Source organism: Mesoplodon mirus (assembly GCF_964341445.2).
Source record: "Mesoplodon mirus genome assembly, chromosome: 4".
In the NCBI taxonomy this organism is placed as follows: Eukaryota; Metazoa; Chordata; class Mammalia; order Artiodactyla; family Ziphiidae; genus Mesoplodon; species Mesoplodon mirus.
The window spans coordinates 49,363,670-49,380,741 of NC_138979.1; the positions used below are offsets into that span (position 1 = coordinate 49,363,670).

Below are 17,072 nucleotides of genomic sequence, written 5' to 3' on the forward strand. Positions count from 1 at the left end.
CTTTATTAGTTTAAATATAAATTTTATGTTATATATATTTTACCACAGTAAGAAAAAAATCATAGCAACTTTATTCATATTAGCCCAAACCTAAAAAGCCCAAGTGTTCCATTCAATAGGAGAGTGGATAAGCAAACTGTGATATATTCATATAATGCACTTCTATTCAGTGGGAAAAAAAAATGGTACAAAATACTAATAATGACTCTCAAAATAGTAGGCTGAGTGAAAGCAGCCTTCCACAAAAGGGTGCAAACTGTATGATTCCAATTATATGAAATAAAATAAGCAAAATCTATCTATGGAGAAATAAATCAGAATAATGGTTACAGGAGGGGTGCAAAGATTGATGGGGAAAGGAAATGAAAGAACTTTCTGGGGTGATAGAAATGTTGTACATCTTCACAGGTGCTTAGATTACACAGGTAAATGTATCTGTCAAAGCTCATCAAATGGTGGACTTAAGATTTGTATATTGCACTTATGTGAAAAACAAAACCACCACAAACAATATTGAACTTTACTTAAACTGAACTCTACTTATGTAGGCTAAAGTGTTTAGGACTGAAGTATACTGATATCCACATGCACTTTAAATTTCAACAAAAAAATATTGATTGAGAGATGAAGAGATTGAGAAGTGTGATAAAGCAAATGTATTAAAGTGCTAACAACTGTGAAATATAGGTGGTGGGCACATACTAGGTGTTTACTATATAATTCTTTCAAGTTTTCTGAATGTTTCAAAATATTCATAATAAAGTGCTGGGAAAATATACATACCAACAAAACAGTTGTTTCTCTTCTTCTCAAGAACTTGACTTATATTTCTAATACTACAGAGTGAGAATTTATTGTTGTTAAGTTTGTCCCCAGATGTTGCTCTTGCATACATGATGTAATTGCCGTTTTCTTTTTGTCCTAAATTCTTAGATTCTCCTGGAGTGCACTCTGTTCCAGAATCATGCTGTCAAAAAGAATATAGAGTTACATAAACAGGAAGTAAAATAAGGTTTTCAGGTCATCTGACTAAAGTAATTTTCTCATCAGAAGAAAAATGGAAGCTTGTGGACTCTCCTTTAGAGTAGATCTTACAATTATTTTAGACTGTGAAAAGGAAGATAATTTGCTCTTTTACGGGTCACTGTCTCAGAAGGGAAGAAAAAATCGTGAAGGTATAACTGCAATGGATACCTTTTTTATTTTTATTTCTTTTTTGAAATTTACATAAATCTTTGACACATTCTGCAATTATTTCTTTTAGTTCGATTCCCAGAGGTAGAGTTACTGAGTTAAAAGGTCAAACATTTTAAAGGTCTTGATACATACTGCCAAACTGCCTGACAAAAGGGCCATATTAATTTACATTATATAACCACATGGATCAAGATTTCAATAAGCAGAAATGGGAAGGAATTGGCTTCCTGGCAGAAGTAAAGTTTTTTAAAATGACTTAATTTGACAGGGAAGAAGAAATAACACTGGAATTACACTTGGACCCAAATTATGGAAAACCCTAAATGCTAAGAAAAGAAAATTGTATTAGCAATATCAGCAGGTATTGGATGTAAGGTTGTGAACAGAAGTGACATGATCAGACCGATTAGAACTATACCTAGGGCTTCCCTGGCAGCACAGTGGTTAAGAATCCACCTGCCAATGCAAGGGACGTGGGTTTGAGCCCTGGCCTCGGAAGATCCCACATGCCGCGGAGGAACTAAGCCTGTGCGCCACAACTACTGAGCCTGTGCTCAAGAGCCCACAGGCCACAACTACTGAGCCCACGTGCCACAACTACTGAAGCCAGTGTGCCTAGAGCCTGTGCTCCTCAACAAGAGAAGCCACTGCAATGAGAAGCCCACGCACCGCAACGAAGAGTAGCCTCCACTCACCACAACTAGAGAAAGCCCAAGCACAGCAACGAAGACCCAACACAGCCAAAACTAAAAACAAATAAATTAATTAAAAAAAAAGAAAGAACTATACCTAGACAAAGATTCATCTGCTAAGAGTCAATACATTAAGACTTTCATACCGAGAAACAGGAACTTGTCTCATTTATGATTACAACTCCCCACAACAAAGTTTATAAAGTGGTTAACAGCAGGTGTGCAATAAACATTTAGGATAGGATAAATAAATATAAGGGATAGAATGAACCACTCAGAGAGAAAGTAACATTGTCATAATACAGATATATGACAGGAGAGATAAAGACAGATTTTAGATAAAGATGTCAAGGGAGACAGGCTCAGGAGTTCATGGTCTTGGCTGACCTCACTATTAAATTACTTAATACATATTTACTAAGTACCTACTATCTATATGTGTGGTATCATGAAGAACATACACAAAGGGATGAGGTGTATTTGAGCATGACAGAATCATTAGAAGTAGTCTGGTATGATAGGAAAAGATAGCAAGATAGGCAAAAAAATGTGAACCAATTTATCCATTCAACAATAAGCAGTAAGTAATATTACATTAATGTCTTAAAAACACCTCTCTGGCAACCAGGCAGAAGACAGATTAGAAGGGAAGTGAAAAGAGAACAAACCAGATATCCTACACTCCAAGTATGGCCCACAGACCAGCAGCAGCAGCATCCCATGGGAGTATCTTAGAAAGGCAGACACTCAGGCCCGACCAAAGGCCCACTGAAATGGAATCTATACTGTAAGATCCTCAGTAATTTGTATGCACATTAAACTTTGAGAGACCCTAGACTAACGAACAGAAGAGTAGTTGGAAGGGTACAAAAATCCCCTGGTAAGGGTTGGATGAAGGTGACTGCGAGAGTCGAGGACATTTAACTGCCCTTGAAAATGCAAATTAACAAGAGTTTTCTGCTCATCTCTAAAATTTCAATTACTCTTTTTAGAACGTATCACAAAAGCAGACAAGAGGTAGAGAGATTCAACGCATTTTAAATACTTTATCCAAGAGTACTGATAATAATCCATCCATTTCTGATTGGAATTACAAGAAATACTTGCAACTTAGTGAGAGGGTACTTATATTTTACAAACTGGGGGAACATTAGGTAAGAGCATTTGAGAATTTTAAGCTATGAGATTACAGTTTTTTTCTAAGCTCATAAAAATTTCCGTTTTTACAAGTGATAAGGTACAAGTAAATGAATTTATATACAGTTTTCAAATGAAATTTTCCCAAACTTGTTGTTTTAATAAGCCCCACCAAAATCACAAAGACAGAATATCTTTCAGTATTTTGTATTTCCATGTGTATTAATCTTCAGTTCACTTGAAAATCAATTCAATGAACTGGGTATTAAATGATACCAAAGAACTGCTCATTTTGTCAGGTATCATAACCACACGGTGGTTATGGAAGAAAATGTCTAATTTTTTAAGAGATGCATACTGAAATGTGGAAGGGGGAATGAATTTGATTCTAACACCTTACGAAGAAAAAGAAAGAAACACAGAAAGGAGATGTGGCAAAATCTTGATGATCGTTGATGCTGAATCTGAATCAGAGGTTGGCAAATCGCAGCCCACAGCCTGTTTTTATATAGCCTAAGCTAAGAATGGTTTTTCCATGTTTAAAAGATTGTAAAAAGAAAAACAACAACAAAGAAAAATATGCAACAGAGACCAAATATTGTCCCCCACACCTACTATGTTTACTAGTACACGACAGAAAAAGTTTGCTGACCCCTGTCCTGGATATGAATGGAAGACTTTGCCGTACTATTTGTCTCTACTTTTACATATGTTACAAATTTTTCATACTGAAAGATTTTAAAATAACAGTCTCATTCCACAGTAGAGAAAGACAAATCTAGTAAACCCCAATAATGCTTTAACAGAAACCAAACAAGAACCCCACAATTTGCTAACATTCAAAATGTACTTTAAGCAATGAAAAGTGATTCTCATTCAATAAATATTTGAATGAATCATGTACCAGGCGCTATTCTTTTTTTTTTTTTAATTTTTTAAAAATTTATTTATTTATTTTTGGCTGTGTTGGGTCTTTGTTGCTGCACGTGGGCTTTCTCTAGTTGCAGTGAGCGGGGGCAACTCTTTGTTGTGGTGCGCAGGCTTCTCATTGCGGTGGCTTCTCTTGTTGCGGAGCACGGGCTCTAGGTGCGTGGGCTTCAGTAGTTGTGGCGCACGGGCTTAGTTGCTCCACGGCATGTGGGATCTTCCTGGACCAGAGCTCGAACCCATGACCCCTGCGTTGCCAGCCAGATTCTTAACAACTGTGCCCCCAGGGAAGTCCCCCAGGCACTATTCTAATGTCAGGGGACACAGAAGTGAATGAAACAGACAAAATTCCTTGCTTTCATAGAATTCTGGCACTGTTGTGCTTATTTTCTTATTTTAATTACAAATATTCTATCTTCCTCCTTTTCAGTATTATGGTCAAGTACATTACTGTGTTCTGACATATAAAAACTAAACATTCATGTGTACTTGTTTTCACTGCAAACAATAACAACAAAAATTACACAATGTGAAAGATTAGTAACTTTTAAAAAATGTCATAATTAAGCAATACTTACTGGAGATCCAAAGTTATGTCCAACTTCATGAGCAAATGTAATGTGAGAGACTTTGGGGGGTACATGAGACCCATAGTTCTGAACAGTAATAATTCCAGTGTTTAAAGACTTCTTCTTACCATCTGAATAAAGCTTACTTTTTTCACATATGCCTCCAGAGCTTCCTAATACAGAACAGAAGATGGCTAAAATTAGCATCTATTTCCCCCCAAATAATTTTCTAATATATGCTGTATTAACTTGAAACATTTTATATGTATTTTGAGTCCAAAATTGGTACACATGTATATCAAATACTCAAAAGTTTCTTTGGTCCAAGGTTAGGAAGTCATTTCAAATAAAAGTTTTAATGGCACACATAAATTCCCAGGGTTGAATACAAAGTCCTTATAAAATGTTCCTCTTCATAATCAAAATGTCCCCCAATTTTTCTCCCATTAATTTAGCAAAACAAATATTTAACAGTTTGTTAAATGTAAATATTTCAGCATTTACACTGGGTCAAATCCTACACCTCTTCATCTTGTAAAACAAACAAACAAACAAAAAACAACTTATACTTAAGTTAAATGAAAGTTGAACAAAATGTTCTCAAAGAGATTCTGAGAAAGTCACTGCTACCAATAATAGCAGTGATGCACAGGAGTATGCAATTCACTATCCTGAGAGGCAACATACAATGTATTATTAAAAAAAGAAAAGAATTAGTGGTCACACAGGCTGGGGGTAGGGGAAACAGAGAGAGACTGATAGAGGTACAAACTTCAAGTTATAAGAAGAATAAGGTCTGAGGATCTAATGTGTAACACATGATGACTACAGTTGATAACACAGTATTGTATAAATGAAATTTGCCAAGAGAATAGAACTTAAACATTCTCACACATACACAAAAAGGAAAAAGGTAAATATGTGAGGTGATGGTTGTATTAATTAACTTGGTAAGGGGAATCCTTTCACAATGTATACAAATATCAAATCATCACACTGTGCACTTTAAATATCTTACAATTTTATTTGTCAATTATATATCTCTCAATAAAGCTTAAAAAAAGGGAAAAAATATGTCAAGTGGGTAAAAAAAGGGAGGAGGGAATGAAGGAGAGAAGGTGGGAAGGGAGAGAAAGCAAATGTGGCAAAATGTTAACTGATTAATGTTAAGTGATTAATCTATAAGGAGTTCACTGTACTACTCTTGCAACCTTTTGTCAAGTTTGAATTTTTTTTCAAAATAGTTTCAAAAAACTGAATTATGATTTTCCAACATGTCTTGAGGATACTTGCAAATTTTAAAAGAAAAATCTTCATTTTTACTTATATGATACATATTAAATCATTTTGTAGTTCACCTGTTCGTTTATAGTTCCTGAACATCAGAGCTTAATGCCGAAATGAAAGTGCTTTCACATCTAAAGGCAGTTAATTTAAGAAATTAGAAAAAGAACAACAGCAAATCAGAAACTGCCTGGCCAATCACTGTCTTTATGTACACTAAACTGAGGAGACCACAGTATTTTAAATAACTATTAAAGACTTTCAGTGAGAAGTTCTTTGGTTTACATTCAGATTTAAGAGGTTACTCTAATTATTTTAATTAAAATATCACGTGGATTAGGATATTCTGATAACTGATCAAATTATTTCAAATTAGCTTTCTACTACATACAAAGTTACAACAAAGTTATTAAACCATTTTTAAAAGTCTAACATTTATAATCTCTGATAAAGCATATAATAGAAAGCAATTCAAAAAAGATGTACACAAATGGCATGACACTACAATTGCTGCCTTGTTCCTTTTAATATTAGAAAGTACATAGCAACAAATCATAAATTTAATGACTATTAGGATACAATTTAAGAAGCTGAAATGATGATGTGCTTTCACAGAAAACTAAGCTGAAAGGCTAAGTCATATGCAGATTTTAACCAGCAAAGGACTGAGAATCTCTATATTTAAAACTTACTACATCTTCTACACAAAAAACTGCATAGAAAGAAAACAGCAAATGATTTATGAATATTTAATATATTCTCTTAAGCTACGTCTACTTTTGGAGCTCAGTCCTAAGGACTGTTATCACTATTTCTAAAAACTAGAAAAGACAGAAATAAGCACTCTGTATGTAATAATTACAGTCTATATATTACAGTTTTAAACAAATAGTAAATTAATATCCTGCCTCATCAAAGATCTGTCATATGAAAATTGGTCCAATGTAATACTGTCAAACTTGAATTAAGCAAAGAAGACTCCACGCTGCACATCTTTATCAGTTTAAAAAAAAAAAGTAAATAGCATATATTAAAAACTCTGGTAATATACCTTCTGTATTTTTAAGGTCTATCTAATTTAAAGGAAGATCATACATAAACTTGAGTGTACTCTTCTGAAATATAGTCTTTATAATTCATATCTTGTTCAACATCTTAACTGCTTTTGGTTTTAATAACTATTGTTTATTTGGAAAGTTTATTATTTGTTACACAGACTAATAGCATATGTTGGAATAATTCAGGTATACAGGAAGAAATAAAATACTATGTCTAATATTATAAGTCATGGTTTAACTTTTTAAATACTGCAGCCAGTTTTGATATGCCAGAAACTCAATTAATGATATCATAAATACCTATAGCTAAGCCATAACTCAAGTTCAGTAATTGCTTTACATTGTAAATTAAAGATTTTACTACATATAGTCATTACTGAAAAACAGAAATTATGTAATGAGAAGAATAAAATGTTTTTAATTTGAGTCAAAAGCAATTATTGATGGATGGATGACTCAGTGACCAACAAAGAAGTATGACATTTTTCTATCTACAGGATATTCTGAAAGCTAATCACAGAATATCAGTCTTAAACTTAAAAAAAGACTCCCCCCAAAGAAAAAAATTACAAAAACTACAGGGTAGTATAATACCTTGACAGAATCCATAAATAAAGTTTTGATGTGAGCAGGCCTAAATATCTAAAATGATAGTATCATGCTGACCATACAATATTAATCTGAGCAGTAATTCTGAAGCAGACACTAGTACCACTCCCAGATAGGTTATTAGGAAATGTCTGAGGGAATTTCTTTATCTGTCAAGTCTGGGGAGCAGTACTCATATGTAATGGGTAGGGACCAAAGGTTAATACATGCTGCAAGGGACAATCCAGACCTGTACAAAATGTCAATATTAAGTGTCCTCTATTCTAATGATGTAATATTTTAATGATGTAATTCTCCTAGCCTTATAATTACACTTTCAAACAGGTTAAGAATTCGAGGAATATCAAGGAGATTGGCTCAAGATGGAGGAGGAGAGGACGTGCGCTCACTCCCTCTGGCGAGAACACCAGAATCACAACTAACTGCTGAACAATCATCAACAGGAAGACACTGGAACTCACCAAAAAAGATACCCCATATCCAAAGACAAAGGAGAAGCCACAGTGAGATGGTAGGAGGGGCACAATCACAATAAAATCAAATCCCATAACTGCTGGGTGGGTGACTCACAAACTGGAGAACAATTATACCACAGGAGCCCACCCACTGAGTGAAGGTTCTGAGCACCGCATCAGACTTCCCAACCTGGGGGTCTGACACAACCTGGCGGTCCAGAAGGGAGTGGCACAATATATTTAAAGTGATGAAAGGGAAGGACCTACAACCAAGATTACTCTACCCGGCAAGGATCTTATCCAGATTTGATGGAGAAATCAAAAGCCTTACAGACAAGTAAAAGCTAAGAGAATTCAGCACCACCAAACCAGCTCTAGAACAAATGCTAAAGGAACTTCTCTAAGTGGGAAACACAAGAGAAGAAAAGGACCTACAAAAACAAACCCATAACAATTAAGAAAATGGTAACAGGAACATAGATATCGATAATTACCTTAAACGTGAATGGATTAAATGCTCCAACCAAAAGACATAGGCTTGCTGAATGGTTACAAAAACAAGACCCATATATATATGCTGTCTACAAGAGACCCACTTCAGACCTAGGGACACATACAGACTCAAAGTGAGGGGATGGAAAAAGATATACCATGCAAATGAAAATCAAAAGAAAGCTGGAGTAGCAATACTCATATCGGATAAAATACACTTTAAAATAAAGAATGTTACAAGAGACAAGGAAGGACACTACATAATGATCAAGGGATCAATCCAAGAAGATATAACAACGATAAGTATATATGCACCCAACATAGGAGCACCTCAATACATAATGGGAGACTTTAACACCTCACTTACACCAATGGACAGATCATCCAAACAGAAAATTAATAAGGAAACACAAGCTTTAAATGACACAACAGACCAGACAGATTTAATTGATATTTATAGGACACTCCATCCAAAAACAGCAGATTACACTTTCTTCTCAAGTGCACATGGAACATTCTCCAGGATAGATCACATCGTGGGTCACAAATCAAGCCTCAGTAAATTTAAGAAAATTGAAATCATATCAAGCATCTTAAACCACAACGTTATGAGATTAGAAATCAACTACAATGAAAAAAACCTAAAAAACACAAACACATGGAGGCTAAACAATGCATTACTAAATAACCAAGAGATCACTGAAGAAATCAAAGAGGAAATCGAAAAATACCCAGAGACAATTTACAATGAAAACACGACGATCCAAAGCCTATGGGATGAAACAAAAGCAGTTCTAAGAGGGAAGTTTATAGCAATACAAGCCTACCTCAAGAAACAAGAAAAACCTCAAATAAACCTTAAACCTAAAGGAAATAAAGAACAAACAGAACAAACAAAACCCAAAGTTAGTAGAAGGCAAGAAATCATAAAGATCAGAGCAGAAATAAATGAAATAGAAACAAAGAAAACAATAGTAAAGATCAATAAAACTAAAAGCTGGTTCTTTGAGAAGAAAAACAAAACTGATAAACCTTTAGCCAGACTCATAAAGGAAAAGAGGGAGAGGACTCAAATCAATAAAATTAGAAATGAATAAGGAGAAGTTACAACAGACACCACAGAAATACAAAACATCCTAAGAGACTACCACAAGCAACTCTATGCCAATAAAATGGACAACTTGGAAGGAATGGACAACCTGGAAGAAATGGACAAATTCTTAGAAAGGTGTAACCTTCCAAGACTGAACCAGGAAGAAATGGAAAATATGAACAGACCAATCACAAGTAATGAAATTGAAACTGTGATTTAAAATCTTCCAACAAACAAAAGTCCAGGACCAGATGGCTTCACAGGTGAATTCTATCAAACGTTTAGAGAAGAGTGAACACCCATCATTATCAAACTCTTCCAAACACTTCCAGAGGAAGGAACACTCCCAAACTCCTTCTATGAGGCCACCATCACCCTGATACCAAAACCAGACAAAGATACTACAAAAAAAAGAAAATTACAGAGCAATATCACTGATGAATATAGATGCAAAAATCCTCAACAAAATACTAGCAAACAGAATCCAACAGCACATTAAAAGGATCATACACTATGATCAAGTGGGATTTACCCCAGGAATGCAAGGATTCTTCAATATATACAAATCAATCAATGTGAAACACCATATTAACAAACTGAAGAATAAAAAGCATATAATCATCTCAATAGATGCAAAAAAAGCTTTTAACAAAATTCAATACCCATTTATGATAAAAACTCTCCAGAAAGTGGGCATAGAGGGAACCTATCTCAACATAATAAAGGCCATATTCGACAAACCCACAGCAAAAATCATTCTCAATGGTGAAAAACTGAAAGTATTTCCTCTAAGATCAGGAATAAGACAAGGATGTCCACTCTCGCCACTATTACTCAACATAGTTTTGGAAGTCCTAGCCATGGCAATCAGAGAAGAAAAAGAAATAAAAGGAATAAAAATTGGAAAAGAAGAAGTAAAGCTGTCACTGTTTGCAGATGACATGATACTGTACATAGAGAATCCTAAAGATGCCACCAGAAAACTACTAGAGCTAATCAATGAATTTGGTAAAGTAGCAGGATACAAAATTAATGCACAGAAATCTCTTGAATTCCTATACACTAATGATGAAAAATCTGAAAGAGAAATTAAGGAAACACTCCCATTTACCACTGCAACAAAAAGAATAAAATACCTAGGAATAAACCTACCTACGGAGATGAAAGACCTGTATGCAGAAAACTATAAGATACTGATGAAAGAAATTAAGGATGATACAAACAGATGGAGAGATATACCATGTTCTTGGATTGGAAGAATCAATATTGTGAAAATGACTATACTATCCAAAGCAATCTACAGATTCAATGTAATCCTTATCAAATTACCATTTTTTACAGAACTAGGATAAAATATCTTAAAATTTGTATGGAGACACAAAAGACCCCGAATAGCCAAAGCAGTCTCAAGGGAAAAAAGGGAGCTGGAGGAATCAGACTCCCTGACTTCAGACTACACTACAAAGCTACAGTAATCAAGACAACATGGTACTGGCCCAAGAACAGAAATATAGATCAATGGAACAGGACAGAAAGCCCAGAGATAAACCCATGAACCTATGGTCAACTAATCTATGACAAAGGAGGCAAGGATATACAATGGAGAAAAGGCAGCCTCTTCAATAAGTGGTGCTGGGAAAACGGGACAGCTACATGTAAAAGAATGAAATTAGAACACTCCCTAACACCATACACAAAAATAAACTCAAAATGGATTAGTGACCTAAATGTAAGACCGGATACTCTAAAACTCTTAGAGGAAAACATAGGAAGAACACTCTCTGACAGAAATCACAGCAAGATCTTTTTTGATCCACCTCCTAGAGTAATGGAAATAAAAATAAACAAATGGGACCTAATGAGACTTAAAAGCTTTTGCAAAGCAAAGGAAACTACAAACAAGACGAAAAGACAACACTCAGAATGGGAGAAAATATTTGCAAACGAATCAACGGACAAAGGATTAATCTCCAAAATATATAAACAGCTCATGCAGCTCAATAACAAAAAAGCAAACAACCAAAAATGGGCAGAAGACCTAAATAGACATTTCTCCACAGAAGATATACAGACTGCCAACAAACACATGAAAGGATGCTCAACATTTTTACTCATTGGAGAAATGCAAATCATAACTACAATGAGATATCATCTCACACCAGTCAGAATGGCCATCATCAAAAAATCTAGAAACAATAAATGCTGGAGAGGGTGTGGAGAAAAGGGAACACTCTTGCACTGCTGGTGGGAATGTGAATTGGTACAGCCACTATGGAGAACGGTATGGAGGTTCCTTAAAAAACTACAAATAGAACTACCATATGACCCAGCAATCCCACTACTGGGCATATACCCTGAGAAAACCATAATTCAAAAAGAGTCATGTACCAAAATGTTCATAGCGGCCCTATTTACAATAGCCCGGAGATGGAAACAACCTAAGTGTCCATCAACAGATGAATGGATAAAGAAGATGTGGCACATATATACGATGGAATATTACTCAGCCATAAAAAGAAACGAAATTGAGCTACTTGTAATGAGGTGGATGGACCTAGAGTCTGTCATACAGAGTGAAGTAAGTCAGAAAGAGAAAGACAAATACCGTATGCTAACACATATATATGGAATTTAAGAAGAAAAAAAATGTCATGAAGAACCTAGGGTTAAGACAGGAATAAAGACACAGACCTACTAGAGAATGGACTTGAGGATATGGGGAGGGGAAAGGGTAAGCTGTGACAAAGCAAGAGAGAGGCATGGACATGTATACACTACCAAACGTAAGGTAGATAGCTAGTGGGAAGCAGCCGCATAGCACAGGGAGATCAGCTCGGTGCTTTGTGACCGCCTGGAGGGGTGGGATAGGGAGGGTGGCAGGGAGACGCAAGAGGGAGGGGATATGGGAACATATGTATATGTATAACTGATTCATTTTGTTATAAGGCAGAAACTAACACACCATTGTTAAGCAATTATACTCCAATAAAGATGTAAAAAAAAAAACTAAAGAAATCTGAATAAACTATGGGCTGACTTTGGTTAACAATAATGTACCAATATTGGTTCATTAATTGTAACAAATGTACCATACTAATGTAAGCTGTTAATAATATAGGAAGGTAGTGGAGACGACTCTATCTGCTCAATTTTTTCTATAAATCTAAAACTTTTCTAAATATACAGTCGATTTTTTTTAAAAAGTAGACATGAGGATATCTGAAGTTTCGGGAAAATTTGACCAAGCTCTCTCAGGACCATTACATTCTTAATGAACAACAGTCTGGAGTTGAAAATGCAAAACGGCAGAAAGTTTTTAGTCTGAGATCATCCAATCATTTGCCCAGGAGACATTTTGTGAGAAAAAATATTAAGATGGTGGTTTTCAAACTTTAGTATGCATCTGAAACACCTGGAGGGCCTCTTCAAACAAAGACTGATGGGCTCCACACCTGGAGTTTCTGAACTAGTAGACCTGAGAGAGGCCCATGGATTTACATTTCTAACAAGTTCCCAGGTAATACAAATGCTGCTAGTCCATGGAGCACACTTAAAGAGCCACTATATTAATGGTAATATATAAAGAAAAATGAATCCCTGAGTTTCTATAGTACTTACTGATGATTAAGGAGAAGGGACTATAAACTTTGTGATAAAATTATCCAACTAACCAAGGAGGGGAAAAGAAATTTCAGAATATAAAAGTTATAAAACATGTCAATTATTATAGGAAAGAGTGAGGTGTACAATCTGCTGACAACGCAAGTAACACAAAACCAGCACAGATCATTGTAAAGGACAAATATACAAAAATACTGCACTATGATATATGCAGCCTATGACATAAACTTGTACTTTAATGACATCATGAAATTGAGTACACTTTAAAATGTGGAAGAAAAACAAAAGCTTTGGAAACTAAAAAGGATATTCATTGCTGGCTTAAAAAAAAAAGAGCAAGTATAAAAGCAAAAATACGGTATTAAAGATGTTAAAATATGCATAATAAACTAAGAATAGAAAAGCCTGTCTTGCCCTGGATAAAGCAGAAGTTTATTCTTTGAAAAAGACAGAAATTATGTATCAGGAGAAACTGCTGTGTATAGCTCAGAAGATGATAGACTACTGATCAAATTCTATATGGCAAAATTTATATTCAAAGAGTCCGGGATTCTTTCTACACATCTTTCAATTCATCAATTTGTATTTCTCTAAAGTAGGCTACTGAACTTATTGCACTGTGAATCACAGACCCCCACCCCAACTGCAATGGCAAGGGGATTATCCCACCCCAGCTTTCTCAGTGACAGTAGCTTTCATGGCTAAGGCAGAGACCCCAGCAGAATGTGGGGCCATGCAGTCAAGCCAGTGGAGCTATGGGTACTGGGCCTCCTGCCCACATCTCTGTTCAGCCAACACTTCCCTTTTGTTAAAATAAAGGTGAGAAATAATAATAATAAAGGCAGTCTTTCTTTTCTTTCTACCTGCTATTCCTGAGTAGGATTTCTCTGCTCTTTATCTCACGGCAGAAGAAGCAAGAACACAGTTTTCCCCTTTTGACTCTAAGAACCTCTCCCCATCCCCCTACCTCCCAAAATAATTAATTAATTACATTAACTTTTGTGAAAAAATTAATATTTTGCTTTTCAGTTTCAGAACTACGTACTTTTTCCCATAAAATTATTTATTTCAGCTACTGAATGTACCAAATGTCACGATATCTCCCTGTTAGTACTCATTTCAAAATAAAAAGCTGCTTCAATTATTTTTCCATTTACATTATGCTTATGAATTCTGCCTACTCAATTACTCAAGATGTGTAAATTTAGATACTGTACAGGCATCACTTTCTCCTATACTTTGTAAAATTCAATCCATCAAGAGAACTGCTTTTCATTTCAAGTAGTAAGTCAAGACATATTTAGATAAACTACCTGAAGGTGCTCCAACCCAAGCCAGACCAAGGACACCATCATCAAAATCTCGGTCTGTGAAGACATAGGCCAAACAGTAGTCATCATGATTCTGCTCAGAATTTAACTCCAGAAACTTCTCCACACCAATATTTGGAAAACGGAAGGGATTTGTAGGGTCCTTCTCATCAGCAGTTGTGTTGATCTAAAATCCAAAACAATGATTTTAACAAGCAACCAACATTAGCAGAGCCTTAGTGTACGTAGTATCTACCTGGACAATATGCTTGGGGCCCAAGGAAGTCAGGCCTAAATTAAAGCTTCTACAGTTATTCCCACTACCTCCATCCCTGAGCTAATCACAGAAGCCAAAAAGGGAGGAGGGAAGGAGGGAAGAAGGAGGGAAGGAGGAGGGAAGGAAGGAAGGATGGACGGGTAGGGGAATTAAAACTGAGTATATTACATTTCTGAGCAAGCGTTCACAGATTCCTGAACACTGAACACTTGGGATGGGAAAACAAGTTCTGCTTTCAAAATTTCCAATAAGGAAGTAGAATTTCTCAACTTAATCATTTGATGAGTCTCCTTTAGTGCTAATCTCCTACATACGATGACAAGTATGACATAAAACCCTATATTTCAGCTAATTAGTACAACATAAAAGAAATATTGAACCCAAAACTGTCAAGTCAGCAGACAAATCATATTCTTGGTTCTCCTTGCCTAGAGTCATGAGTCAAGCACAACTAACTTCAAGTTCAATTTTTTCCCCTGAATGTGAGCAAGCATTTTTTTTTCTTTGCCAATTCATTTCTCTTACTATTTCAAGCTGAGTTCCTCCAGAATGTTTCCTTCGACACTTAGCTACTATACTCCTGGGTGCAGGTTCCTCCTTCACAATATGAAGAATAATCAGTTCTGATACCAAACTTCAACTAAAACAAAAGCTATCATTTACTACTCAATGCTTCCTTTCAGAGACCTCTGCCTAACCTTTGAAGTCCTAGAACAATTTGGTTTTCCCCAAGTCAGAGAATTACAAACAAGACTGTTGGTAGAGAATAAAAAGGAATATGTATGAGAGTAAACATTGCTTAGAAGGGAAATCTCAGTCTATTGAAAATATCAGTGATATGGCTATTACAGTTAATAAAATGAAAACTATAGGTCTTTTTAGGATCCACATCCTTCAGTAAAAACCAAGGAGCTTACAAACAGGATGGTAGAAACACCACTGAAGGCAATTGCCTAAAGGCAGATATGAGACCATCTGGTTCATCCATTAACAATTAACCATAAACCATCAGTTATGGTCATCTAACACTAACACACACACACACACACACACACACACACACACACACACACACACACAAACAAGAACACTATATATTAAAGGTAGCCCGTGCTCAGAGACATGCTGCATATCGCTTTTTCCCACTAAACATAGAAATGAAATTCTCTGATACTTCTGTAATATTGGCTACAAATAAAAACTGCATCTAAATTTTAGGTACCTATATTAAAAATGGGATGATTAATTTTTTCTTAATAAATTTATTTATTTATTTTTGGCTGCGTTGGATCTTCATTGCTGCACGTGGGCTTTCTCTAGTTGCAGAAAGCGGGGGTTACTCTTCGTTGTGGCGGCTTCTCTTGTTGCAGAGCATGGGCTCTAGGCACGTGGGCTTTAGTAGTTGTGGCACGCGGGCTCAGTAGTGGTGGCGCACGGGCTTAGTCGCTCCGTGGAATGTGGGATCTTCCCAGACCAGGGCTCGAACCTGTGTACCCTGCATTGGCAGGCAGATTCTTAACCACTGTGCCACCAGGGAAGCCCGGGATGATTAATATTTAAATATTTGCTTATAAAATATAAATTTCAAATTATTTAATGGGTCACAAACAAACTTCAACTGATGACATTTAAACTAAACTTTTAATCTTAGTTAAAGGCCTGAAAAACAACTAATCGCCATATAACTCTTTTATATACATGCATCTATTCAATGCAGATTATTTTAGTCAAACAAATGTGTTTCACTAAAATTTGTTCAGGTGTTCTCTACTTTTCACTACTTTGCATTTCATTGCTCTACTAAATAGCAATACTTATACCACTTATCACTTTTACTTGCTCATTTAAAGGTTTATATTTCTCAAAATACATGAAAGCAATTGATTACAAACAGTTCTTATACAGTATATCGAACCATATTTCACCTTAAGGCAATCCAATGTAATATTTAATCATGTCAATTCTAAAAGTAAGGACCACTTTCAGCTATTTTTAAAAATATATTACACATATGTACTAAAACTATAAGCTAGTCAACAATATTTTAAGAAGAATAAAAGCACAAAATATAAAGAAACCCTGTGGGGTATTCCCTGGCGGTCTGGTGGTTAGGACTCAGCGCTTTCAGTGCCAAGGGCCTGGGTTCGATCTCTGGTTGGGGAACTAAGATGCTGCAAGCTACCGGCGCAGCCAAAAAAACGCTGCACAGCCATGTGGCACAGCAAAAAATAAATCAAAAATAACATTTAAAAACAATAAAAGCCATTAAAAAAATTTTTTTAAATAAAGAAACCCTGTGGCAAGTACTTTTGTAAAATGATGATTTTTAAAACCCAGGTTATCTAGCTTAT

General features: G+C 35.6%; 1 protein-coding gene across 1 annotated transcript in view; it reads right to left on the reverse strand.

Annotated features, from left to right (window-relative positions):
* The window catches only part of ADAM10 (ADAM metallopeptidase domain 10), a 110,369-nt gene that overhangs the window by 23,725 nt on the left and 69,572 nt on the right, over positions 1 to 17,072 (reverse strand). The window contains exons 8-10 of the mRNA XM_082617721.1: positions 14,448 to 14,631; positions 4,532 to 4,695; positions 784 to 967 (exon numbers count right to left, since the gene is read on the reverse strand). Coding sequence (XP_082473847.1) covers positions 784 to 967; positions 4,532 to 4,695; positions 14,448 to 14,631 — 532 coding nt within the window. The remainder of the gene's footprint in view (positions 1 to 783; positions 968 to 4,531; positions 4,696 to 14,447; positions 14,632 to 17,072) is intronic.